We start from the raw sequence: 26,254 nt of genomic DNA, 5'->3' as shown, positions 1-26,254 counted from the left end.
ACGCTGATCCAGTAATCGATTAAAAGCCCTGGAATTCAGTAACTGAAACGTTATAAAGCATATAGCACTAGTCCACTTTATGTGCCAGCCGGTTTATATAAGCCAGAAATGTAAAATATTTCCAGAGTGCACTTAGGCATGACGCAAGTCGAGAGCAGAGCAGTGCAAACTTCGCAGACAAAGTTGCAATCAAAAGCCTTGCAGCACTTCAAATATCTATGCATATAAGTATATTGTTGGATATAAAAAAGACTTCAAGCAGAGCAACACAAATGCTCAGGCTGCAGCGGTGGAAAAAGCTGAAAAGGCAATGGCAAAGGCAAAGGCAAAGGCAACACCACCGACAGCAACGATATCGTTGTCTATAATTTTATATGTCTCACTGCACCACGAACCGAGCCGAAAACCCATGAAAAGCCCCCCTGAAACACCCCCCCTGAAAACGCCGCTCTGGTCTTTTCTCGTCTGGCTGTGTTCGTGTCAGCATTTGCTCCGATTTGATTTTAACTTTTATTTAACAAACTGCAAAACAACACAAACGCAAACACAGAGCGCGGCTTGTAATGGCAGCCAGGCAACAAAAAGGCAGCTCAAATAAGTAAAAGTAAAGTGAGTGAAAAAAAAAAACAAAAAAAAAAAACTTAAAACGCAAGCGCCCAACAAGGCCGTTCACTTTGGCACAAACACTCGAGCACGATGGAAAGTGAAAATTGCTAGCATTAGTCGCAGTCGTTATGTTTTCCATGCGATTTTCCAGATGCCCCGAAACGAGTTCCGAATCTTTTAGGATCAAATCGATTGATTTTTTGGGAATTCCTTGCCTTTTTGTTGCGCCTGCTTTTTAATAGGTTTTGAAAGGATCGTTAAATTTGTTCGTTAACGTTAGTGATACTATCAGTGTTGCTTATTAATCCAATTAAAGCTATGGCATTCTGTTCAATTTCGGAGACTCTTGCACTATGCTCTTTTTAATTTTCATTCAGGTTTCATTTTTAACAAGAAATTTTTGTTGTTAGCTATTGAAAATAATTGCATACTATTATTCGTGTAAATTAAATGTGACGCAGTAGAAACAATTAAGTTGATGTGGTGATATTTTCCGTATGCCTTTCGAAAGTTTTTCAATATTTTCCTTGTCTTTTCTTGATTTCCAGGAACACATTCAGGAAGTGCTGGACAAATGGACCCAAATCGACGACGAGATCTGGGCCAAAGTGATCGTCTTCGAGCGGAATCGGCGCGTGGCGAAGGCGTACGCACGTGCCCCGGTGCTGACCATTAATGGATCCGACGACGGATTCGACGGCATGCGGTGAGTACTAGTTGTTGCAGGTCAAGTCCATCCCGTCCTCCATCCCTCCATCTTCCATAATAATCAGTCATTGCAAAGCGATGGCAAGTAAACAAACAGAGGGACCGAGGCAAAAAACACATTAAACATGGGCAAACTATGCCTTTGAACTCTGCTAAAACAAAACAAAATGAGACACAAAAAGCATAAATATTAATGTCGGTTGGGGCTTCAGCACTAGCAAAATAATATGCCCTTGACCCACTGGCAGAGAAAATACCCAGCAGGAGCTACGTCGTTGTCTTTCTTTCTGCGAATTGAAATCTCAAAGGGGTAGCATCATTTTGATGAACAGTTTGCTACAGACATGGGTAATTTATCATTTCGTTCAATAAATAATAAACATATATAATTATGTATATAATTATTATGTATATAACATAATTGATTCTTTAACTTGGGGACTCCCAGCTGAGACGCAGATTCTTTTAACTGATTTCCAGCTCTTTTATATTTCCAAAACGTGTTCGTAATTCCCACGACAAGTGTATCGCCAACTTCGATGCGAATGGCTGTAACCTTCGCTTGGCCGTCTTGGCTTTTTGCTGTAATAATAAATGCCTGGTGATGTGCTCTCGAAGGGGCAATGAATGAAACGCCCATCAAATTGATGGGCATGCCATTAAAATTTAATTCCCCCGATGAACTTCACTACGCAAGAGATGTAAGTTGCGGAGAACCTTCGGGCGGGGCATTGCAAAACGCTGACCTCAGTGGAAACAATTTGTAGCATGTGAAAAGCTGCGCGATGAACAGAATAAAACGAACCGAAAAACGGGTGAAAATGCTTTAATAATTGCGCTTATTTCTATGAAATGAGCGATTTCCGTTTTGCCAAAGCAATTTGAGCCAAGAATTCGGCTTGTATCTGTTAGTTTTTTCATTTCGTTTTTTTTTTTTTGGGGGTCTCTCGGCGGTTCTTGGTATTTTTGGGAGGTTGCAATTGCAGCGAGGGCCTAATTAACATATTCCGCCTCAAAAATATTGCTGTTGCGTGCCAGAAATTGCCAAATGCCAAATGCTGTACGCTCAATTGCCGTGGCAATTTGCTGGATCCGAAATGTCAAGAAGTATTCAGGCCGAACATAAGAAAACAATTCAATGGATCTATGCATAATGCATTAGGCTAATGCTAATGCTAAGTACATGGGCATGGATGTGCCGATTATTCAGTGCAAATATTGAAATCTACGGCCACAAGGAGATGGCCAAAAAAGGGCATCACGTGCAGGAGGGCAGAAGTGCAGGAGATCGTGTGGCAGCGGCGGCTTCCTTTGTAAATGGCCACAAATAAAGTTGCTGCCAGCCAAATGTCAACAGCGAAAACACAAATAAATTGCCAGCAGGCCGACAATGAAGATGGAGACAATGAAGATGGAAAGATGGAGGGGAAAACAAATGAAATTGAAAATAATAACGAAAGTCATTCATTCAATTCGTTTTCATTCGTGACGAGGTCATCACAGATTGGCCATGCAAATTGCTCTTGTCATGGCAAGTCTTTCTCTGCAATTTCCCCCTCTTCTGCCGGAGATTGGCTCTTTCGGGCTTTTTCGACTACTTGTTTATGTCAACTGGGGGTTAAATACAGAGTCGCAGAGACGGAAAATCTGAGGGAAAAAACCGAAACCGAAACCGAAGCCGAAAACTGCCTTTGCATGCCGAGAGTGTCAAGTTAATCAATTGCCAATTGCCGCCGACTTCAAACATGCACACCACGGGAAAGATAATTTATGGCCATGTTGCCCCTTGTTTATGAGTCTGAGTGTGGTCCAAAGACCCTTGTACTTGTCACTGCCATTGTCTTTGTCTTTGGGCCTGCTGCTGTTTTTTTTTTCTTCCTACTTCTGCCTTTTCTTATGGCCGTCTAGGGCCAGCAGCTTGTTTGTTTAATTAGCCGCTGTCAGCGCTTGTTAGCCGCTGCTATCTTTCGGGTTAACCGAATTGCATTTGAATGTGCCAACCCAAAGACATCAGCATACGTGCAAGCTGAATGCCATTTCACACGCAACGCTCTTCGCTGGAAATCTGGCCAGTATGCAAATATATGGAGCCACCACTGCGATCTGAGCTATGATAGGTGTTGTGTATCCAAAATACGAGTACATGTGCCCATAACAATAACTATCAACTTGCTTGAACTGCAGCGGAGTAACTCTAAAGTGTTGATGCATAAATATATTTTTTACGGCCAACATTATTTATTTTCTGCGTAGGCTTTACATAAAATATTGTTAAAACAATTTGTAACCTTCAACTTTTTCCAAAGTTAAATCATTCAAAGATCATAAGCATGCCATTAAGTTTGATTCTTTATACTTAAGTTATTGCCGTAAGTTTAGGATTAAGTTTTCTTAAGATATAGCTTATTTTTTATAACTTTTAACAACTCAAACATAACATAAACCCCAACTATTATTGAAAACCTTTTAAATTTACCAATGAATGCGAAGCGTTAAAGAATGTTATGCTTGCCAATTTTACGATTCTTTTGTAAGCTTGGTTGCCTCATTTAGGTTCATTACCATCGTTTAGATTTATGTTTATTCCCAGCCAGAGCATTTAGCCATCGGTTAGGTTTAGCGTACTAACTCACATTTTTTGGAGTTGCATGCATAGACAAATTCCCATTTGTGGAGTCCACAGCTGCATGTAAATTAATTAATTAGACTGACGCTCATGTTGCTAGTTGCTGTTTGCTAGTTGCTGGTTGGAAGTTGCTGGTTGAGATTGCTAGTTGGAAGTTGCTGGTGTGGGCGCAACACTCAAAACGAGGACCACACGCACACTTTACCAGCGAACTGCGATCGATGATCTTGGAGACACATTGGGCTTCAACAAGCGCGGCTAATTAATGGCCAATCCTCAAGCACTTATTGTGGTCCGGCAATTACATTATCCCCCGACTCGAAGCCCAATTGAAACGGCGCCAATATAAATCGCTCGCTTTATGACAGTTTGTGGCGAGTTTTGCGAAACACTTCGTTGCGTGGGCGTTGCCAATCGAATTTGCATGTGGCTGGGAACAAATGAAGTGGAAATCAAATTATAATATCAAGCTGTGCTCCGATTGCAACACACAATATGGGTATACACACCGCGTTTTGTTTTGTTTCGTATTTATTTTTTTTTTTTTAGCATGTTTCGTGCGGAAAAAACTAAGGCAAGGGGCGCGCCAAGGTTGAGATTTGCGAGAGTTGCCCAGACAAAAGACATTTTCAGCCTGTTTTTCACTGGGTTTTAGGGGGCTGCTCGCTGCCGTCGAGTATTGCTGAGTAACCGCGGTAGTTGCAAAAGCAACATTGTCATTGTTGCTGCGGCTGCCACGGCGGCACACGTGCCACATTTGTGTCGGGGCAAGAACAATAGCTGCGACGGCCTTCGGTCCGCAATTTAAGGTGCGACCCCAAAACTGGAGCGGGAAATGCTCTGGCCGAACGAGCGTTGCCTATAATTAGCCATAATCTAATTAAAGCCAAATCGAGCGAAACTAGTTCGGCGATCAGGGTTCGTTTCCTAAGTCTTTCGTTTGGCGACTTTTACTTGAGCACATAACGCGACCACATGCACGCCCATTAAGCCAATATATATTGGCTATATGGCCACATCGGTGTCTTTGCTTTGGTATTTTTAGCCGAACCGGTTGGACATTGTTTTTGCCCACTGGCCGCAGGTCAAAAGTTGCTCCCAACCACCGTTCGAAACCAGTTGCCGTTAACTGCAACTTTTTAACGGCTGCACCGCTCGGTGGTTGCTTGTTGGTGGTTGGTGGTTGGTCCGCTCGTCTGGTTTCTTCCTCGAAGAAGCTCCATCGCTGCCCGACTCGTCCTCGCAAGTGCAGCCTGACCCACTGCACACGTTTAACTTGAACTCCAAAATCGCAGCTTCGGTTTCCAGTTTTGCAGAGCAAGTTGGCAAGATCGACTCTCGCTTTCGGCTGGGCTCCGTTGCCTTTCGCATTTCCAGCTCATTTAGGCGTGTCAAGTCGAGTCCAGTCCTGAGACCAGACGACCTTGCAACCAACATACTCACACACTATATAGATATGGATATCATGCTAAGGTGCGATAATGCCTGGTCCCCATCGAAGTGAATGTCCACAAGACATGCTCTGAATAAGTATAAGTATGCATTAAACTGTCAGTGGGTTGGGCTGCTGTTTCTCGAATTTAGCTTAATAGCCTAACACCATAGAGCAGTACAGTAAACTAAAGAAACTAAACTGTACCATTAAGATAAATTCATAGGATGCTTGATTGGTGAGATACAACCTTTTCAACTAAATCCAGAACAAAACAATCTTCATTTAATCATGGATAACAGCTCTTTCCAAAAGTAAACGTTCAAGTAAATGTTCTTGAGGTACAGAACATTCTCCTTAGCCAGGCCCACCTGTACTTCTTATACACCCATCTGCTCTCAGCTGTTGGCATTCAGGTTTAATAACATTTCGCTTTTGATGGCTCGAATTTAACGAAGCATTTACCGAACAAAGAACTGCAAATCCGCTTTCGGCAGCCAGCGCTCAACCTTGAGGGGCACACATCAGCACCACCACAGCCCGTCCATGTCGATTTCGTTTCATGGAAAACTTTGACACACATTTCAACGGTTTTTACAAGCGTTTAGCCAATAAATCAGCGCCGAGCGGCAGACGTTACGCGCAGAAAGAACTAAGGCACATGGCCAAATGCCAAACTGATGCTAACGGCGATTGTTGCCAGTTGCTACTTGTTGGTGTTGCTACTAGCTGGTGTTGCTGGGTGCTGGTTGCTAGTTGCTGCTGCTGCCGTTGTTCTTGTTCTGGCTGCTGATGCGCTTTGCTGCACTGGCAGCGCTTCATTATACAAATTAACATAAAACATTATAGTGACGGAGCGGCGTCAAGTGGGGAATCTCCAGCGGCAGGAGCAGCATCCACATCCACTTCCACTGGCAATTCAGCAGCATCACCATGATCATCGTCGACTGAAGCCCCTTGCCGTGGCCTTTTATTTTATGCAAACGACAATTACAATTAGCTTGGCTTCATTGTCTTGGCTCTGCGGCTTCCTCTTGCCGCTTCTTGTTAGCATTTCTGCCGACATTTTCGGCGACCTTAACGGCGAAGGAAAAACCAAAATCAGAAAAACGAAAATACGAACATTTATCATTCGGTTAAGGCTGAGCTGCAGTTTCGGTGGATTGTTTAGGCCCAACTAAGGTTGGCCAGAGTTATTGTGAGCATACGAAATAAGCCCTTTTTTGGATTATACTAATTTTACGGTATTATTTTAATCAAAACAAATCACCTCGCTGATAGAGGAGGTTAATTTAAAAGTTTTCCAATAACCAGTTAGCCAAAGTCTAGGCTTTTAATGACTCAGCTCTCGAGCCTAAACAATTAGGATAAAAATTAAGGCCTTGGCGCCGAAATATGACATGCTTATTTAATACTTTTTTGGGCTGCAGCTGCCACACATTGCCGCATGTGGCATAAATCACTGTCACTGCGCATTTGAGCCAGTCGATTGAACAGTTCTCTTGGGCCCAAAAGCCAAAACTTAAAACGCAAAATCCATGGCTGAAGCCAAAAACCCAAGCCCATGGCAAATGTTTTGTCAAACGTTTAGTGTAACAAAATGCGGCACGCGGGCCAAGAAACCAAGCAAATGACTCACTCGAGGCAGCAACCTCGATTCCAGAAAGTGAATGGCGCCAAGTGGCAAGGCATTTTGGCAGCATTGGCGGGCTGTCTGCCGACTTATCGATTTTAACGCAAATGCGGCAGCTGATTGATTCGCAATTAATAACACGCTCATTATGCCCGTCTAATTATTGCCCAACTTGGTCTACCTCCATTTGCAGAATCGGGCTCTGCGGCTTCGACAATCCAATGAGGGATCAGAAGACCGACGAGATGAAGCGCGTCATCGGACAGGTAAGTTTCCAATTTATGGCACAATCACAATCAAGGCGACAACGGTTTAATTAACTTGGACAATAAACCCCGAAAAATTGACGAGAAATCTCCATTAGCGGAGGAGATGGCGTGAAGATTGCGAACTACTTAAAGATATTTCTCTAATGCGAAAAATAAATTAAATTATTTTATGTTGCGTACGCACTCAGCACTTGGCGGTATTTTGAATAGATTTTTTAGATATTATCAAACGCAATTAAGATTAAGAGATCAGAATGTTCTTAAAACTATTTTATGTCGTATAAAATTTTCACACGTTTCTACACTGCTTTAAACCCGTTTTTAGATATTACAAGCTAATTTGAATAGCAAACTTTATTCTTTGTGGTTTAAATAATATCACCATCTTGGGGACTTATATTAATTAACTTTCCTGCTTTGCAAGGGTGTCAAAATCAAAATGGACGATGCTGGGAACATTCTGATCCGGCGGTACGCCAAGAGCAACGTCTACGTGAAGAGCACCGCCAGCAGTCCCAACGAGGAGACCTCCATCGGTGCCGAAATCTTGAAGCTGCCCAATCAGGCGCTCGAATCCGAAAAAATAGTCAAGGTGAGTGCGACTAGCACGGCTGCCATTTATCGCGATCTGTAAATGTGTATCCCACATCCACATCCAAATGCGAATGCGAATGCGAATCCACTCCAAATGCTAATAAGCGCTGCATTGTTCTTTCGCCGCCAGCTCTTCGACATGAAGAAGTTCCAGTCGAACGTGAACCGCGAGTTGCGACGCGCCTATCCGGATCGCCGCCGGTTGGAGACGCAGTGCCTCTCCTCGGTGGCGTTTGTCAAGTCGGAGAACGACATCTTGGAGTGCCCCATCTGGGTGCTTATCGTCAACGTGGTGGCCATGGACATGCTGAAGAGCAAGCTGCCGCCAGGTGGGTTCAATTTGGATTTATCTATCTACCTAATATTTCTTTACTACTGGGTTCAACCTAAAACACTCTTACATTCGAAATATTAAAGCACTTCCTTTCCTTTAACTTTATCATATTTAAAATCCATAATATATTTTGTAATATTTATGTACTTTCCCCTAACCAGTACAACGTCCCATTGTCGACATCAAGAACCGCCCGCGCATTCCGATTCCCGACGAGGATCCCTACAGCGTGGCGGGCAACGGAAGTGGCGGAAGCTCGGGAAGCTCTGGATTCGGCAGTGGCCACCAGTCGCAGCTGCACGCGCAGCAACAGCAGCAGCTGGGCAAGCACCTGAACGGCAACGGAGGAGGCCATGTGGCCGCCACCCGGGAACAGTTGCTCCTCCAGACGCAACAGCTGGCCCACAAGCGCAGCGAGAAGCCACCAAAACTGCCGCCCAGGGATAATATCTACTCGCACGATCTGATTCCAAAGGTAAGGAAATACTATATATATTGAGGATAGTAATAATAATAGTAACAGTAATAGTGCAGCAAAGGTTCAAAGGGTTTAGAGTTTCGTTTGCGATTTAATGACAAGTGACACCCACGTCACTTGGTTTTGATCTTTGGGCATGCAGTACACACATATTTTTTATGGCTTACTGGGGAGCAAGCGAAGTGTGGGAGATTGCCCAAGTGCAGCTCATTTGCTGGCAAAGTGTCGGAACAAATTCGGCAGCGCCAAAACACGAGTAGGACAAGCCACGCCGGGCCAGAAGAAGTGTGGCAACCTGTCGAGTCGACTCGCTGGGTTGAGTTACTCCGTGGGCACCGCCAGCGAAGTTACTTAGTTATTTAGTTAGCTGGCTGGCTGGCTGGCTGGCTAGTTAGTTTGACTGGCCAAGCTTGGTCACATGCATGCCGCAATGCGGCCACTTGCAAAACGCTGAATATGGGTCTCCCTCATGGAACGCTCATGGATCTTATGGAACTCTTGGAACTCATGGAACTGCCCGCGAAGATTTCGCCGTTGAGCCTCAGTGGGCAATTGGCATTGCATTGCATTGCATTGCACTCAATAATATTCGAATTTCAGCAGCGACTGGCCGCAAATAACTGCAAACGAATCGCGTGTAATTAATATGCGCGGAATGCCGCCAGATTGCTTTGCAGCTCGATTGCCAATTGGGCCCAACGACCGAGCCAGTGCTTCTTGGGGAGCTCGGTGGTCGGTGGTCCGCTGTGCCAAACTGCTGGACACACCTTGCGCAACGGCCAGTGGAAAATTATGATCGCAAAGCCCATCGCCCATCGCCCAACCACTTTCCTTCTAATTCCGCTATGCATATTTCACTCATTTCAGCCGGATTACGATGACATTGACTTGGAGACTCGCATCAAACTGTCGCGTGGCAAATCGGACAAGGGCAAAGATAACAAGAAATATGGTAAGATCAAGATCGCTCGATGTTAGGTGGGACTTACACAACGGTGCCTCGGAAATCACATTGACCCAAATACCTATTGAGCACTGAATTTATGAGACACCGCAATCTCTTAGGATTTCTTTGAAATCTCTTCTTCGCTTAGAACGTTGTGGGAATGAATGAATAATAGAGGAAGGGTTTTACTAGGCGAGCGTGAAGTATTTTAAACCTTCGGACGAAGAATATATTTAACAAATTTTTGTGTATGCTCACATAAGAATAAATACATAACATAGAATCAAACTTTCTTAACCCGAAGTTTTGTAACTTACAGTCAAAGTTCGCTAAGCAAAAGTTCTAAAATAACCTTATTGCATTCTTTAATTCAACAATTTTTATTGGCATATTCTAATGCTCAATTTACTGCCTTGTTTATTTTTGTTTTACTGATTTTATGAATAACTCTTATGATTTCCAAACAATAACAAAGCAACTTAGACCCATAAATTTTACTAGGTAAAGAAAATCATCGTTTTTCTTAAATAACCACTAAAAATATAGTCATACGTTTAATTGTATATTAAAATGTATAATGTGTGTTCCGCAGATGATCCCTACTACTGCGGCCTGCGGGCCCGAGTGCCGAACTTTGTGAAGTCCGGGAAGCCAAACAACGGGCAGGGAGCCAAGGATCAGCGGGACGGGAACGGGAACAACATCGGCAACGGCGGCATCAGCACGCTCAGCCAGAAGAAGACCTCGATGATCCACAACCACCTGGGCGGCATGCACCCGCACCACTTGCAGCAGCAGCAGCAGCAGCAGCAGCTGATGGCCGCGGCGGCGGCTGCGCATGCGGCACAGCACCACCACGGCGGCCACCAGCGGGAGCAGCAGCAGCACCACCAGATTTGGCAGACCCGCAGCTATGAGAGCGGCATAGGTATTTATAAACAGGGAGGGCCCAGCACGCCCCACCAACCACACAAATCGCACGCACTGCAAGTGCAGATGCATCAGCATCAGCAGCTGCAGATGCAACATCAACATCAACATGAACAACAACCACTGTCACTGCCAACGGACCTAACAGCAACCACTGCAACGGCAACGGCAACCATCACTGCCAACAACAACAACAAGACACAAAGCACAGCTAACAAAGCACGTAGCCACCACCAGGCACATCCGCATTCGCATCCGCACCTCGCGTATCCGCACGCACATCCGCACCACAGACACCACCGGCACGGTCACCACTGCGAGCGGCACGCCCACCTGCAGCAGCAACACGTCGCGGCACCGCAGCAACACATTCCGCCGCCGCCGCCGCTGCAACCGCAGCAGCAGCAACATTCGTTGCCGCAGCCGTACTACGACAACCTGGAGGACTCAGTGGGTCGCCAGGTGACGCGGCGCCTGTCCACCCGTCGACCTGCGCCCGAGGAGAGCTCCGCCTGCAACTGCGTGAGCTGCTACGCCCTGGCTCCGCTCTGCGGTGCAGTTCCTCCGCCTCGTCCGCAGCGCAGCCTTAGCCAGCAGCAGTTGCGGCGCCACCAGCGGCTGAGCGGCAGCCAGGTGGAGCCGGAGATCCGGCCGGGAGTGGTCAAGTGGTGCAGCGAGAGCGATGTCTCCGTGCTGGAGCTGGAGCCCCAGGGAGCGGGGAACGAACGCTACGACGACTGCTACGAGTACGATGACTTCGACATGGCCTTCGACCTGGACGACGACCTGGGTCTGACCGAGAACATACCGCGACGCAACAGGGGCACCGAGACGGTGGACATGTACGTGGACCGGACGCATCTGCGCCAGCTGCGGACGCCGGCGGCGCTGCGCACCAAGTCGCAGTCCACCGAGAGCTTCTTCGAGCAGCCGAACGAGGAGGGCTCGCTGTACATGTACGGCGGCAGGAAGCGGATTGCGGTGAAGGCGCCGTCGGCGGCCAACATCTATGACCGGGTGCGCGGCTCCACGGACTCCGCGGACAGGGGGCGCGGTGCGGCAGGACCAAAAAGGGGCCAGGGCCACAAGAAGCCGCCGATGCTGCCAGCGCCCAGTTGGCGAGGCGGCAAGCGACAGGAGCAGGCTCAAAACGCTGACAAAAGACAAAGATATGACAATAGCAATAGCAGCAACAACAACAGCAACAACAACCACAACCACAACCACAACAGCAACAACAACCAGCACAAAAGACAGCTAACGAACGCCAAGCAAGACAATGACGACATGTTGAAAAGCAAAAATTATTTCAATAGTAAAAACAAAAGTATAGCAACAGCAGCAGCAGCAGCAGCAGCAGCAGGAGCAGCAGCGAAAGCGACAGCAACATCAGCAAGCACAGCAGCAACATCTGGCGGAGGAGCAGCGGGAGGAGCAGGAGCAGCAGGCGGAAAAGCCAGAGGAGCTAGCGGGCCAACAATGAACCCAACATTGGCCACCAGCCCAGCGGCGAACAATACCCTGGCGGCTCCTCCGGCGACTCCCGCTGCTCCTCCTCCTGCGACGGGCACCAGAACCGGGCGCAGTGCCAGCCGCCTTGACATCAGCGACATGGAGTCCATTTATGGCTACCTGAAGCCCCGCAAGCCGCGCAGCCTCAGCCTGAAGAAAATCCAAATACTCGACTACTGAAACGGGCGGACACGTGAATTTGTATGGGGTTGCTCTAAATCGAAACGAGGTTATATGGCCCAGACATCATCGATATTAGTTATTGTTACCCCTTTTTTGGGTCGGAGAATGGGCCGCTCTGTACATACTATACCTGCCAACGCGTCATGGTTACCTCTTTTACCCGGTGAACAGAACCAGAACCACTAAACTGTACGAAATGTCTACTAACTCGGTACCTTGGACTCCTTGGACAGTCACGCAACGCAATTGTACATACACAAACTACGAAAGGGTTGATTCAAATGGTGGTGAATTGAGTAGTGGCAAGTAGTCTTTGGAATTTCAAGAAAACTATATTAGAAACAAATTTGATATGAATCTCAATTCGATTTCAAAGATGTAATGTGTTCGCGAAGTAAAACCTATTAGAGCATTTACCAAAGATTACTATACCCCTGCTTAGATCCACCGCCAAAATCAATCCGCCCTACATAATCTCATTCATAATCCGAAAAACATTTCCGCACCCGTTTTGTAAACCAAAATCTCTGTGCTTCTTGTAGATTCGGAGCTTGTTGAATCACCTTACAATCACATCTACGGACGCCATTTACCGCTGCCAACGCGCGGCTACGTGCCCACACCACGCATGTTCATCGGGGAATGGGACTGAGCCGAGATCGCACCGCACCGCACTTGGGCGGGCTTTTAGCCGGATTTTGAGCGGCCAAGGCACAAATAGAAACACCACTTGCACTTCCCGGCGCGCGGAAACAATGCTGCCCGAGCAGAGCTAATTTAAGTCAACCGGCTGCACACAGCTTGAAATATTATTTACATTATATTAATTTAGCAAAATATTATGGTAAAATAATATTAGGCTAGGCATAAGCAAACAAAACAAGAGAAAGCAAGAGCAAACGCAAACCATTCTAATATTTAGTGGTACGAAAAGGGATACTTCGCGCTTTTCCCCTAGCTGTTTTGAGATTACGCACTTGAGCCAATTTTGTTTACCCTGTTGTACGAGTTGAATGAATAGCCATTACATTACATTAAAAGTTCAGTTAATTCTTAAGATTTTTGTAAATTTTTCTTGGCCAGCCGACAATTTGGAAACAGGCCTGTTCGGGTATTCACTTTTACAGAGTTGCGAAAACCCGAACAGCCCTGCTAATTTCTGAATGGTCGCTCTGGCTGCTTTTTATTTTATATCGAAATATTTTGTATTGTGTATGAAAAATAATAAATTTATCTTTCAAAAAATTAATTCAACTTCTTAGTTTTAAAAAATATCTCCCGCCTTTATAATATTAAACTAATGATTTTAATGTCGAGCTATGCCAGACTATGCCTCCAGTGCATTATTGGCATTCTTGGAGATCACATGTAATAGTCGGGATTCCAATTGGGTGGACGCATGTGATCCGGATTGGGTCCACCCTGACCTGGCACATTCGGATTGAGAGGGCTGAACGGATCGAAGCGAGGCAAAGGTCCCGGCCCCATATTTGGTCGTGATGGAAAGGTGAACAGGTTACCAGGACCACCGCGACCCAGTGGGTCCAGATCCCCGCGACCAATGTCTGGAAAGCCAAAAGGACGCGGCTCAAAGCTTCCTGGTGTAAAAGATCTAAAATAAGAGAGTGGGTGTTACAATTGCTAACTAAACATGGCAATTTATAAAGTGTAGTTAAGACTTACCCGCCACGTCTGGGTTCGCCGATACGTAGGGGATCCGATCCGCTGGGGCGCGGGGCGGCTGTTGTCTGGGTAGTAACCTCGCGAGAGTTTCCGGTGAAGACGGGGTCCAGCAGTTCCTTGCGATAGCGGTCGACAATCTCTGAGGCGCTGGGCATCAACGTAGTGATACCTCCTTTAACGGCGGCGACTAGGGTCTCTGGTTCTACGCAAATGTTAGAAACCTTCTTGGTGTTGATGTCCATCAGGTTTATCAACAAAGCATCCTCGGTGATGTGACCCAGCAGCAGGTACAGCATCTTGTCGTGCACGTAGCGCAAGGAGTACTTTGTATCGTCATCGTTCCAGTTATCCGGAAGCAGCTCACTACCCTCCTCCTCCGGCAGTGTTTTCTAGGAATATCGTATAGATGATTCCAGGGATAAATACTGCAATAGATCCCTACTCACATCATCGCCGATGCCTACGCAGCGAAAGTTGTAGTGCTTGGTCAGCAGAAAGTGGACTAGGGCGATCAGGAGGTCAGACTTCTTGTCCACTTCGGACTGGACCGTCTTGTAGAGCAGATCCCATCCGTAGAAGAAATCACCCGTCTTGGCAGCCGATGCACTCTCCATGGCGACCACAGAAATCCTTTACAATTTCTGAACGGGATCAAGAACGAAACGCTCTAATTTATGCTTAGGTGGAAAAAAAATCAGCTTACATTGTTTTGTCTGTTTTTCCAGAGCTTCTTAGCTGTCAGTTATCCTTATCTTGAAAGCAAAAGTTTACAACATTTTATTTTCACAACAAAACGTTACAAAAGTTCCAGAAAAGTTTGTTTTCGTACACAATGATTTTTGTATTGCATCTGAGATGGGCAATACTTGCGATAGTTTCCTTTTGGCGATATTGTGACTTGTTCACGAAGTTGTGACTTCATGGAATCTTATCCCCTGTAGTTTAGTATCATTTGACGAATTTCAATATCTGATATTAAGTAAAATTAACATTTTTATGGCCTTATTTATATTCATAAGTTAACAAAGCACAGGCTTTATGAAATGTTCGGTATTACAAGGGTGTCATTTTAATATTTGTAGAGAAGCTGCTAAAGGGCTTAAATTACAATTTCCTTACTTAAAATGCATTTATTTAAGAAGGTTTTATAAAAAAAAATAACTTAACTAAAAACTATCGATAGAAATATCGACTATATCGATACTATTATATCGATATTTTTGAAGAAAAAAACAAGCTTTATTAAAATTTAATGGAGTTTGTGATAAGAGTTTTATTACGATTTTACGTCGAATTTGTAATTGATCACGATCTCGTTAAAGCTTCCTGCCGTCTTCAATATCTATCACTTTATAAGTTTTTTAGGCAAAGTTATGTCATTGACATTCGAAACGTGATAAATCTGTGATTAGCCGAGAAAATTACACTAGTTAAATTTACAAAATTCATGATCCTTGATTTCTTACGTGGTTTAAAATTTTTTGCTTCACTCTTATATTGTTTTGCAGTTTTTAATGACTTGTGTATATCTCTATTTTTTGATTCATAGTTGAATTATATATGCAATTTTGAAAACATTGGCATATCGTCTACGGTCACACTAATATCGTTTACATTGAACTATCTTACTGGGCGAAGTTTAAAATTTTACCCATATAAGTTAGTGCCACGTAATTTTAATAATTTTTGAACTTTTGGTATTGTTAATTTCTTAAAATGATTGGTAAATTACTGGGTTCTCTTTCTTAACGCGTTCGTGTTTTAATGGACTGCCTGTAAGTGCGAAAGGGACAACTAGTTGTTTTAGGGTTGTGGAGTTTTGCAAACATTGATCCAATTTGAAGTATATTTTATCCAAAAATACCAAAACTATATGAAATATTTTAATATAAGCCTAAAAGTAATAGAAAGCTCAAGTATTAAGTTTGAAATTGCTTTTTTCTGCGGTTTTTAAAATTGGTTTCTTTCACGATCGGAAGTTTTTAAGGATTTGGGCACATGTAATTCTATACTTTTCTTACCTTCTGTACCTTTAAATATTTAGGATTTTTAGGGATAAGACTTAAAAGGGTTTCCCTCCAAAATCATACATAGAGTATCGCTCCAAACTTGTTATATATACTTCGTATTATCGACTTCGGCTTCGAACCGAAGGGGCAGCCATATTGAAAATTATACCGAATAGCTGGCTGTCATTCTCATGTGTGAAAAAATCTTTTCTTTCGCATTTTCGATGAGTTTTGCTGTGCACAAATTGTTAAAGGAAATTTCAAAACTGTAAATTTGCCGGTTGGCGCAGCTAGTAAAAATATAAACACGCGTCAGTGTTGAGGTTGTTGTTGTTGCTAGCAAGCATTAAAAGTGTGCGATTAACGCGCCGCTTCATATTTTTTGCAGCGACAGCACTAAATTGTGAATTGTTTGTGGTTCTTGCAAAAATTCGCGCGGATCCTAGAACTTGCAAGTGCCAGGAGCAGGATACAGGGATACAAACATGAGCGGCAGCACGCCGGGCGCCGAAAGTGCCCTGGTGAAGGTAGCGACGCCTTCACCATCACCGCTGGCTAAACTGGATGTGGATTTCACGTGTAAGTGATACTCAAGGATGCACAAGATTTCGATGTTTGATTACTCCTTGCTATCCATAACCAGGTACGAAATTCGAGATGCACCCCTCGCTTTCGGAAGAGGAGCGTCGGTTCTACATGAAGATGTACCCCTACGTGGATCTGGTGAACCAGCGGAAGGTGCACTGCACAGTGTGCAAACTGCATCTGGGCACCGCGCCCGCATCCGATTCCAACATCCGCATGCATCCCATCCTGCGCGTGACGCACTGCGTCAAGTGTCACGACTTTTACAACAGCGGCGAGTTTTCCAAGGGCGAGGACGGTTCCGAGCTGTACTGCCGCTGGTGCGGGCAAGGAGGTGAAGTCTACTGCTGCTCCACCTGCCCCTATGTCTTCTGCAAGTCCTGCATCGTGAAGAACCTCTCCAAGGGCGTCATCGTGGACATTGAGCAAAACGAGCACTGGAATTGCTTCAGCTGCACCTCCAAGATCCTCTGGCCACTGCGCGCCCAGCACTGGGCCTTGGTTAACTATATCCAGACACAAAAGAGGTGTGTGATGGTATCCTATATTGATTCGTGCAGCAGTGCCAATTGTTTCAATTGTAACATACCTTTATAATTCAAAACTTCCCTTATATTACAGAGCCCTTCAAAGCTTGCAGCTGCCCGAGGTTGAAGCACGTCGCCATATGCTTAAGGATAACAGCAACTGCTGCCGCCTGGCCAAGTCTAAAACTAGCAGTTTGTCCGACTCTATGGAGAGCCTAGAGTCCAACGTCTCCAAACGCAGCCATGCCAGCTCGGTGAGCTCGACAAAAAGAGGATCGATGCCGAAAGCCGGCTCCTCAGGGCCGCTAGCTAAGCGTTCAAAGCCTTCCAACGACGAAGTGGTCTGCACACCGGATCTTCTTAGCATGTTGGAGCCGGACTGCCAACTGTCAGTACAACAGAAGCCCTCGGGAAGTCGTCAGCCCGTTCCGGCGGCCAACATCACCACCACTCCGAGAATTGTCACCGTCCAGCAGAACTACCAGCCATCACCGAGTTCCAGCAACAGCAATGGGAGTGCAAGCGGCTCCTCTGCAATGTCAAATCCGCGCAACAGTTTGCCACCTCCGCTGGTGCTCAGTGGCTCGGGGATTCGCTACCGGCAGCCTGCTCCTGGTGCCCCGAATGTGGTGCGGCGAACCGTGGTGCCGAACTCGGTGAAGACCACTGGTCCTGTTTTCCACACGATCAATGGGTTCCGCGTGGATTTAAACAGCGCAGCGCAACAGGACTCCTATCGTCTGCCCAACGGCCGTTTGATTCAGGTGAAGCGCCAGATGCCGCAGGCCGGTCAACCGACACCAGCTCCACCGCCACCACCGCCAACGGTATCCATTCCTTCAGGTGTGGTCATCCGCCCTAGACCTCCGATTCCGGCAAACAGACCCGCAGTGCACATCAGCAACTACGGCAGCAATATGGGCATCTACAATCCGCAGACGAACCAGCAGCAGAGGGCTCCGCATGTGCGCGTTGGGAACGCAAATCAAGTGGCTCCACCGCTACAAGGCCCGCCACTAAATGCCAATGGTGGCCAGACACTCATGATTACTCCTGCGCCGCTACCCACGCCTCCGCCGAAGGCACCAACTCTGGTGCGGCAGAGCTTCCCCAACACGCCGATGGGCCAGGCACGCGCCCAGCTGCAGGAGCAGATCTTCAGCGCCATGGACATCTGCACACATCTCACCGGCAAAGTATTATCGCTCACCCACTCGAACGCCTACAATCAAGTGCGCAACTTTATGGAACTCAAGGAGCTGTACATCCACATGTCCTATTTGATGACCTACGCCATCGGGCGGTTCAAAAATCTGCAGGAGAAGTGTTTGGTGGACATGAGGGAGAAGGGCTTCAAGAACGACGCCAACAGTCTGGAAAACGGACAATTAGCTGCTGGTGAGTTTAACATAATTCTTATAATAGAATTGAACCGGTGTTAAATCAGGTTAGATTTGTTATAAAAATACCACACATATATTCTAGAGGTTAAATTCGAGATGACGTTTTGCTAATTTATTTACAAAACTTTCATAACTTTTTATATAAAAAATAATGTTATAAATCGTACTCCATAACTTGGTAGTAGGATTATCCCTTTTCCTGTCTTTGGTGCGTATTTTCGACACATGGACGGGCGTTGGCATTTGATTTTCGGTTTTCGTTTTCCGCGTGTGTTTTTATTTTGAAGCTAATGGTGATAATGATTTGATGAGCATGTAAGTATGCTGTGTTTATGAAAAACTCTGCGAGTTCCATTTCATTGGCTGCGATGACGACGAGATTTTGATTTAGCTTGGTCCATGTGTTTGCGAAATACCATCCAGAACAGGCAATGGAATAGAACCCAGCAGCAGTTTTTTCAGTGATGCTAACTCTCTCCTCTTGCAGCTGTGGACTATGTGTGCTATGGCCAGCTGGACGACGTGGATCTCTTCAACACGGGCTGCAGCAGTTTCCACAATCAGGTCTATGAATACAGAAAAAGCCTGCATGCCAATCTGAAGGATGGCGAGGACTGCGGTCCTCTGCCGCCGCTAATGCCACTGGGAGTTCGAGCCGAAGGTGATCCCATTGATGAACCGGAGGAACCGGAAGAGGTGCAGGAACTGCAGCCGGACGAAGCGGAAAATGAGAAAGAAGAAGCTGATGATTTCGACTACGATGAACCGGACGATCTGGACGATGATTTAGACGACGATGACTTGGACAACGAGGAGTGCGGAGAACTCGGCACCGAGGAGAGCATGAATCGCAACGAACAAGCTCACGCTTACGATCGCAAGTTGACGAGACTCCTCCGAGAGTATCCGTCGCTGTGGTGCACTCGTCATCCGGATTACGGCAAGAAGGAGGTCACTAACAAACAGTGGCGAGTGATCGCCACACACTTTCCACGCGGCGATAATATTAAACTGCGATGGAAAAACGTACGGAAGCGTTACGTTCGCATTGAGAGGCGCCTGAAGCAGGGGAAGCGATTTAAGGGCTACTTCGACAAGGCCACAAACTATTTGGAAAACAGGGATCGGCCGAGAAGCGAGTGGCTGGCGGTAGACTGCGGTGAGGATGATGGCGATGGCTTCGAGCGCAAGCACCTGGACGTCATCGAAAACACAATGGAGCAGAACATCAAGCCGCCGAAGAATCCAATCATAAAACTCAAAGCAAAACCTGGCTCTCGTGCGCCAGTGCGTCCACTCGAGGTGCGTTCCATTGACCAGCGCATCATCACCTTTGCCAAAAGCCATCCGGTTCTCTGGCGCAAGTCAGCGGATCCCGAGTTCAACAGTATTGACGAGCAAACCCGAAAGTCCCTGTGGCAGAACTTCTGGAAGTCGGCGCCCAGTGAGTTTTTATTTGGCCTTTTAATTGTGGTTTTCTAATCCAAACGAACTGCTCAACTCTTTCAGATTATGCCTGCGAGTATCTTGTGGAGCGCTGGCAGCAAATGTACGAGATGTACAAATCTTTCCGCCTCAAAAGTATTAAAGACAAAGGAATTTTTGCGAATCTGGAGCTGAAGTACTCGAAGTACTTGGCCAGCCTGTATTTCCTTTACAAGATCGATGAGCAGGACCTCCGCGACGAGTTCGAGCCGCTGCAGGATTGTGTCCCGGAGGGTGGAGATTCCGACTTGAAGCTCAAAGACATGCCCGATGACAAGCAGTTCTCACAGCAATTGGTTCTGGCCATGCGCGCGTATCCCACCCTGTGGAATCCCCGCCATGTGGACTACAGCGATGTGGGTGCCAGGGAGCGGCTCTGGCCGGAGGTGGCCAGGCGGTTGCCGCGCTTCAAGCGGGACGCCCAGGCCTGCAAGCTCCGCTGGCAGATGGCCAAGTTCGCCTACGAGTGCTACTGTCGCGAGATGGAGCGGCATCCGCGGGTCAGCGAGCGGAAGCTACAGAAGCTGCGCAAGAACTTTCCGCTCGAGGAGATGCGATTCCTCCACATTTAGACATTACATTCCAGTCGTTTTCTAGGCTAAGGTTTTTGTACTTTGAGATTATAGGTTAAGCATTAATAAACTGTATTTGCCAACTTTGCCAGGAGCCATACTTAAAAATACAAATTACGTTTTGATCACATCAAGTTATTTGGTTTTATTTATATATATTATATATATGAGCTTTTCTTATTACTTAAGTTGTTTTACTTAATAATCCAATAATCCATCTTACAGAAAAACAAGCCAGCGACGACGAGGACAATGAAATCGAAATTGTGGAGCCCAAAACGGATACGATCACCATCGATTCGGACAACGAAGATGACACGCCCTCGACGTCCACGCAGCCGCCTCAGCAGAAGGCAATCATGAAGATAACCTCAGTGACATCGGCGGCACCGAAAAAGGAACAAAGGGAAGCCCACAACCAGGTCGACATCGATGTGGCTGCCTTCAGCTCCACGATATTGGCCAGCCTATTGGAAGTGGACATCGGCGAGAACACCAATCGCCCCAAATCCGTTTCGCCAGGCCAAAAGAAGCAGCCGCGCAAGAAGACAACAAACAAGCCCAATCCGGCGCTTTTGCAGCTGGAGCGCCAGCGAATGGAGGACATGAAGAAATTCGATGCCAAGCTGAAAAAGAAGGTTGTGATCAAGTTAAGGCGCGCGGAGGAAGAGTTCGAGGTCGCCCGCAAATGGAAGGAGGAATGCCGCAAACAGGCCCAACTTGCCGCAGAGAGAAAGAATTCTGTGGCAGAAAAGGATCCTTCTTTGGAGGCCGAAGGACAGCAAAGTATGGAGCCAGAGGAAACGTCAAGTTTGAATGCAGTTGAAGAGAAAGAGCCAAAAGATAAGGAGGAAACGGAGTCCCCGAATGAACAAAACGCAATTAAAAAGGTTGTTGAAGTTGACAAGGAAAAAATCAAAAGCAAAGAAAAAATTGGTGATTTATTAAAAGCGGCAATAAAAGCAAAAATAGGCGAAACGGAAAAGCAATTGACGGAAGAAAAACTAACACAAGAACAAAGCATAAAAACTAAAGAAGCTAAAACATCGGAAGAACAACTTGCTTCGAAAGAAATTGAAAAAGAAATAGAAGCTGACAATGAAATTACATTAACAAAGGATAAAAAAAATGAAGAAAATAAGAACGCATCTCAAAATGTTTTAAAAAAGGATGAGCAAGTAAACTCCAAAGAAAGTCCTTCTACTTCGGAAATGACAGAAGTATCTGAAAAGGTTTCGGAAAAAGAACTTTCACCTCCGAAAGAAAAAGTATCAAAATCTGATACTGCAGAAATGGAAGTAGACTTACAAACCATTTTGGATAAGAAAAAGACAGATCAGAAGGAACAGAAAGATGTGACAGAAGAAACGACTGAGAAAGATCTTAATCCAACTATAATTGCCGATAATGAAAAAAAGAGTCCCGAGAAAACTTCCGATGCAGAAATAAGTGAAATAGATGAACTCAAAGAAAAAGAAATGGAAACGGAAATATCTGAGGACAAAGAAAAACCCGAAGAAAGTAAGGATTCGGCCGAAAATTGCGAAAAGGATTCTTCAATGAATTCGGAAAAGGATTCTGCTGAGGATACAGAAGAGGTTGCAGAGAAATCTGTGGAGGAAGAAAAAGTTATTGAAAGCGAGCCGCTTACAGACCAAGAAAACTCAAACAGCGCGGAGGCCATGGAAACTTGCGATGAAAATGGCGAGCCTTCCGTAGCGGAACTCATAGAAAGCATGGACGTAACCGAGCTTGTCGAAACTCCCAAGGAGTTACTTGACTGCGGAATAGACGAAGACATTTCCATGGATGGCATTGAACTCTGTGCAGCGACTGAAGACTTGATGAATGCCTTGGATAGTCCCAGTGTCCTGACTTCTGAAAATACGAATGACGATAAGACTGATCTGGATTCGAATGCTCTAATTGAAGACCTTCCCCTCGAAACCTCAGAGCCGCCAGAGATTCTTCTTAAAGAAGATGAAAGCAAGATGTCAAGTAAATCCCAACGGTTCCCTAAAGAAAGTGAAAGCTCCCGCGAGAATGGCGACATCGCAATCGAAACCACACAAGTTAGTGAGTCTGCTGTGGATTCTTCTCAAACTGTTGGCTAGTTTTTCCAGGTCTTTCGGGGTTACATCTTCGTGAAATTATAGCACTGGACCTTAAAAACCCTAAAAATGCTAACAAAATGCCTAACAAGTTTTCTGTAAATATATTGTTTTGGTTATACATTTGTAAAAACTAATTTCACATATTTAGTCCATTTGCACCAAAAAAACAAAACAAATGACTAAGTGTGCACAAAAATAAAAACAATTACGCAACTCAATTAGAATTTGAGTTTGTATCAATGTGCGCATATAGTATAGAATAAGATATTGCATTATAAAATGCATTGTTAAGTTTCGAAACCGCTTAAAAAGTCAGTAAACCCCACGGAATTTATAAAGCAATTTAAGAAGAACAATTTTGTATCTCCCCTAAATGTTTATTTATAAATATATAGCCAGATAATTAATGGAATACGAAAAACCATTGCAAATAAATTTATCAATAGAGGAATAGATTGATATTAATTTAAATGTGTATTTCTAAGCTATCTTATGACGAATAAAGACCACTTCAGTGGATGATGCTAACAGTGCGATTTCTCAGTAATAAACCTTTTGATTCCATGCCGATCTGGTGGAGGACATTTGGTGTTGAAGTTGGAAACAAAGTTCCAGGCCTGTAACATTTTGTCCTCGGGTATCGGATGCAGTGTTATGATTCCCTTCAGGGTGCACAGTGGCTTCCCGTGGAGGTAGTTGAAGAGTGGATGATGGCTTCGCTGGATTCCCGCTTTCTCTGCACAAATTCCAGTTACGAAGACGTCCTCCAGGTGGACGAGGGGTGTGGTTAGCGCTTCCTCGTACAGCCGCTGCACCACATCGATGGAGAGCAGATAGCCGGTTCCGGAAAGGTACTGTGGATACTTGGCTCCCGCGAACATGTATTCCGGCATGTACCAAGGACTCGACGCATCGCTGTTGGCTTCCATGTTGCAGAACTTGTTGCCGTACATCACTCCTCTGGTGGAGTTTAGCCGAATCCACGGCGACATAACTTTGTAGTTGGCAAGATTGTGATACTCCACAGTGTCCTTATAGAGAGGTATTGTGCCACCCAGTAGGAAATGGATCAGGTTGGGCACATTTACAAAGCTATCATCGTCGCATTTCAGAAGGAAGGCAGAGGTCCTAGCGCAACTTCGGCTGATGTGCTTCAGGACCATTACGGATTTTATGGTCAGGTTGTGGTAGCTGTCTACGAAGTTCTCCTGAATTATATCGTTGTAATCATTTGACTCTCTGTATAACTTCTCGGATTCCAGAAGGGAGTCTTGCTTGGCTCGCCCTACGATGAATACAATCCTTATTTTGGCGCTCAACGATTTACCAGATCCTATTAGATACAACTTCAGACGAGCTGTCATAATAGGCAGGTATTTTCCATCGAGATGACTATGTAATTTTTGAAAAGTTCCGTAGTTAAACTCTTTCGTTTTTCCCCAGGTTTCTCGGATAGTCTGCCGCTTAGAAAAGTGCTCTAGACTGGAGCACACGGCAATTACCACAAGAATTTTGCTGCGACAAAAATTCTTGGGCATCAGAAGAGTTGTGTTTTTCATTGGGTCCATATAATATCCTATTTTCAGGGACTTGTTGCGTTCCCAGCCAGGTAGTTCCGCTGTCAAGAAAAAAATTCCTCGTTCTCAGATATATGTAAGTTTTGTAGTCCTATATTTCTTACCCATCCGTTCGTTGTTTTCCGCATTTTTAACCAGATGATCCCAATTGGCAAAAAGTAGCACAAAAACAAATACCAATATTATTTTGCACCGACGAAGTCTCCAGATTCTTGACATTCGAAATCGCCATAGCGACCGCATGATCGCAAACATGATTAAGTAACAATTGCTGTTAAAGCAAAAACTTTGACCTGACAAAATATGAAAAGAATTCTGACTTTTACAGTGGCATGATTAAAATAATATAATAAAGTTTCCAATTTTTTTATTTACTTATGCGCTCTGATAGCCTGGTACTTAAAATCCAGCAGCCAGCTACACCAAGCCAACATAATTTGCAGCTAGTGTCGGCTGATTTGGATAAATTACATCGAGCTGTCTTGCTATTGGTTGACCAATAGGAAGGTAGCACATATTTTTCATGGTATTCGGCGTCGTAAAATCATCCAAACCGATTTCTGACACCAGGCCAACATAATCAATAGCAGGCTGCAGCTGGTAAATGAATTAACTCACATAACGGTTTTTTTTTAAGATAACTGTCCTTGGCACGCTTCCCCTTACTGTTCCCTCCAATCAGAGAACCATCTCGCTAGGATGTACCGTTATTTGAAAGAAGCATCAAGCGTTGATCAGCTGATCGTTCTGTACTTTCTAATCGGTTATGTTTGCCTGGTATTTCAATTCAGTTCGTCACAATTTTCTAGCAGAAATTGTTGTTGTTTTATACCAAGTAGCGCTTCTGCACAGTCACTTACTTCAAAGTTATGTTTTCCTGGTGTTTGGATTCCCAAAAACCGCCGATTTTGCTACCCAAATCGATTTCTGACACCAGGCCAACATAATCAATAGCAGGCTCCAGCTGTTTAATTTGAATTAACTCAAATAACGGTTCTTTTTTAAGATAACTGTCCTTGGCACACTTCCCCTCACTGTTTCCACCAATAAGAAAGCCGTCTCACCCGAAAGAACCGTTACTTCAAACTAAGCATCAGATCAGAGATGCGAAGCCACGCTGATTCTTTGTGCGTGTCACGAAATGGCACGCCGCGCACGAAAAATTAATAAATTTCCATGTGGTTGTTGTTGGCGTGACAAGAATAATTTGTCACGCGCTCAACACTGAACAAGCCAATTTTAAGCTGATCAGCTGATCGATTTACACCTTCTAAGCGGTTATGTTGGCCTGGTGTTTGCAATTCAGTTCGTCGCAATTTGCTTGCAGAAAATGTTGTTCTTTTTATCAGGGGTGAGCCAGGATGTCCGGACTCCCCCCGAAATCTCAGACGTCTTCAAAACCCCTTGCAGCACACGGTCCTTCAACCATATAAACTAAATAATTTTTTGATCGGACGCCCACGCCAAACTAAAAAATTGTTCGATCGGATCCCCCCAAATTTTTTTTGCGCCCGCCCCTGCTTTTATACATAAAGGTTGCTGCTGAGCATCCACCTACTAAGCCTTTCTATTTGCCTGGTGTTTGGGATCTTGAAACCAACCAATTTCAATATAAAATTCGATTTCTGACACCAGGCCAACATAATCCAAAGCAGGTTGCTGCTGGTAAAACTGAATTTACTTAAATAACGGTTCTTTTTTAAGATAACTGTCCTTGGCACACTTCCCCTCACTGTTTCCACCAATCAGAACGTCGTATCACTCGAAAGAACCGTTATTTCAAACAAAGCGTCAGATCAGAGATGCGAAACCACGCTGATTCTTTGTGCGTGTCACGAAAGTGGCATGCCGCGCACGAGTAATTAATTAATTTCCATGTGGTTGTTGCTGGCGTGACAAGAATAATTTGTCACGCGCTCAACACTGAACAAGCCAATTTTAAGCTGATCAGCTGATCGATTTACACCTGCTAAGCGGTTATGTTGGCCTGGTGTTTGCAATTTAATTCCTCGCAATTTGCTTGTAGAAAATGTTATTCTTTTTATCAG

General features: G+C 45.1%; 4 protein-coding genes across 9 annotated transcripts in view; 2 read left to right on the top strand and 2 right to left on the bottom strand.

Annotated features, from left to right (window-relative positions):
• LOC108093878 overlaps positions 1 to 13,500 on the top strand; it is a 28,404-nt gene extending 14,904 nt beyond the window's left edge. For 2 of the 3 annotated variants that reach the window (XM_017194224.2, XM_017194223.2), the window contains exons 3-9: positions 1,155 to 1,312; positions 7,199 to 7,271; positions 7,699 to 7,866; positions 7,999 to 8,197; positions 8,364 to 8,677; positions 9,548 to 9,632; positions 10,219 to 12,499. In XM_017194224.2, the coding sequence (XP_017049713.1) occupies positions 1,155 to 1,312; positions 7,199 to 7,271; positions 7,699 to 7,866; positions 7,999 to 8,197; positions 8,364 to 8,677; positions 9,548 to 9,632; positions 10,219 to 12,248 (3,027 nt within the window). In that variant the 3' untranslated portion in view covers positions 12,249 to 12,499. Of the gene's footprint in view, positions 1 to 1,154; positions 1,313 to 7,198; positions 7,272 to 7,698; positions 7,867 to 7,998; positions 8,198 to 8,363; positions 8,678 to 9,547; positions 9,633 to 10,218; positions 12,500 to 12,793 lie in introns of those variants that run through there. The other variant, XM_017194225.2, reaches the window with a different exon arrangement.
• Positions 13,302 to 14,789, bottom strand: LOC108093879 (proteasome inhibitor PI31 subunit). Its single transcript, XM_017194226.2, has 4 exons — positions 14,638 to 14,789; positions 14,381 to 14,575; positions 13,935 to 14,323; positions 13,302 to 13,863 (listed from the first exon to the last, which is right to left on the bottom strand). The coding sequence occupies exons 2-4, from the start codon at positions 14,546 to 14,548 to the stop codon at positions 13,614 to 13,616; spliced, it is 807 nt and encodes a 268-aa protein (XP_017049715.1). The 5' UTR covers positions 14,549 to 14,575; positions 14,638 to 14,789; the 3' UTR covers positions 13,302 to 13,613.
• Positions 14,790 to 16,020: 1,231 nt separating this feature from the next.
• On the top strand, positions 16,021 to 22,847 carry LOC108093951 (FK506-binding protein 5). Of its 4 annotated transcripts, none has more exons than XM_017194351.1 (5): positions 16,021 to 16,522; positions 16,587 to 17,055; positions 17,150 to 18,453; positions 18,946 to 19,902; positions 19,968 to 20,649. In XM_017194351.1, exons 1-5 carry the CDS (start codon positions 16,429 to 16,431, stop codon positions 20,513 to 20,515), a joined length of 3,372 nt encoding a protein of 1,123 aa, XP_017049840.1. In that variant the 5' UTR covers positions 16,021 to 16,428; the 3' UTR covers positions 20,516 to 20,649. The 4 variants fall into 4 exon arrangements, with proteins under 4 accessions (XP_017049840.1, XP_017049839.1, XP_017049838.1 ...); XM_017194350.2 differs by lacking the exons at positions 18,946 to 19,902; positions 19,968 to 20,649 and adding an exon at positions 20,741 to 22,847 and having other exon boundaries at positions 16,066 to 16,211; positions 16,332 to 16,522; XM_017194349.2 differs by lacking the exons at positions 18,946 to 19,902; positions 19,968 to 20,649 and adding an exon at positions 20,741 to 22,847 and having other exon boundaries at positions 16,066 to 16,266; positions 16,332 to 16,522.
• Positions 22,848 to 22,966: 119 nt separating this feature from the next.
• On the bottom strand, positions 22,967 to 24,461 carry LOC108093952 (beta-1,3-galactosyltransferase 1). Its single transcript, XM_017194352.2, has 2 exons — positions 24,311 to 24,461; positions 22,967 to 24,247 (listed from the first exon to the last, which is right to left on the bottom strand). Exons 1-2 carry the CDS (start codon positions 24,459 to 24,461, stop codon positions 23,154 to 23,156), a joined length of 1,245 nt encoding a protein of 414 aa, XP_017049841.1. The 3' UTR covers positions 22,967 to 23,153.
• Positions 24,462 to 26,254: the final 1,793 nt, after the last annotated feature.

Source organism: Drosophila ficusphila, unplaced genomic scaffold, assembly GCF_018152265.1.
Source record: "Drosophila ficusphila isolate 14025-0441.05 unplaced genomic scaffold, ASM1815226v1 contig_414, whole genome shotgun sequence".
Lineage (NCBI taxonomy): Eukaryota > Metazoa > Arthropoda > Insecta > Diptera > Drosophilidae > Drosophila > Drosophila ficusphila.
The sequence above is the reverse complement of the archived record's forward strand: the minus strand, read 5'-3'. Positions and strand labels throughout refer to the sequence as shown.

Bases quoted from the DNA above. Each gene is read 5' to 3' on its own strand.
- LOC108093879 (XM_017194226.2), bottom strand. From the start codon at position 14,548: ATGGAGAGTGCATCGGCTGCCAAGACGGGTGATTTCTTCTACGGATGG. The intron at 14,324-14,380 runs GTGAGTAGGGAT...CGATATTCCTAG, and splicing joins GCGTAGGCATCGGCGATGAT to AAAACACTGCCGGAGGAGGA. The intron at 13,864-13,934 runs GTAAGTCTTAAC...CTCTTATTTTAG, and splicing joins GGCGAACCCAGACGTGGCGG to ATCTTTTACACCAGGAAGCT.
- LOC108093951 (XM_017194350.2), top strand. From the start codon at position 16,429: ATGAGCGGCAGCACGCCGGGCGCCGAAAGTGCCCTGGTGAAGGTAGCG. The intron at 16,523-16,586 runs GTAAGTGATACT...ATCCATAACCAG, and splicing joins ACTGGATGTGGATTTCACGT to GTACGAAATTCGAGATGCAC. The intron at 17,056-17,149 runs GTGTGTGATGGT...CTTATATTACAG, and splicing joins TATATCCAGACACAAAAGAG to AGCCCTTCAAAGCTTGCAGC.
- LOC108093952 (XM_017194352.2), bottom strand. From the start codon at position 24,461: ATGTTTGCGATCATGCGGTCGCTATGGCGATTTCGAATGTCAAGAATC. The intron at 24,248-24,310 runs GTAAGAAATATA...TTTTCTTGACAG, and splicing joins GGAAAACAACGAACGGATGG to CGGAACTACCTGGCTGGGAA.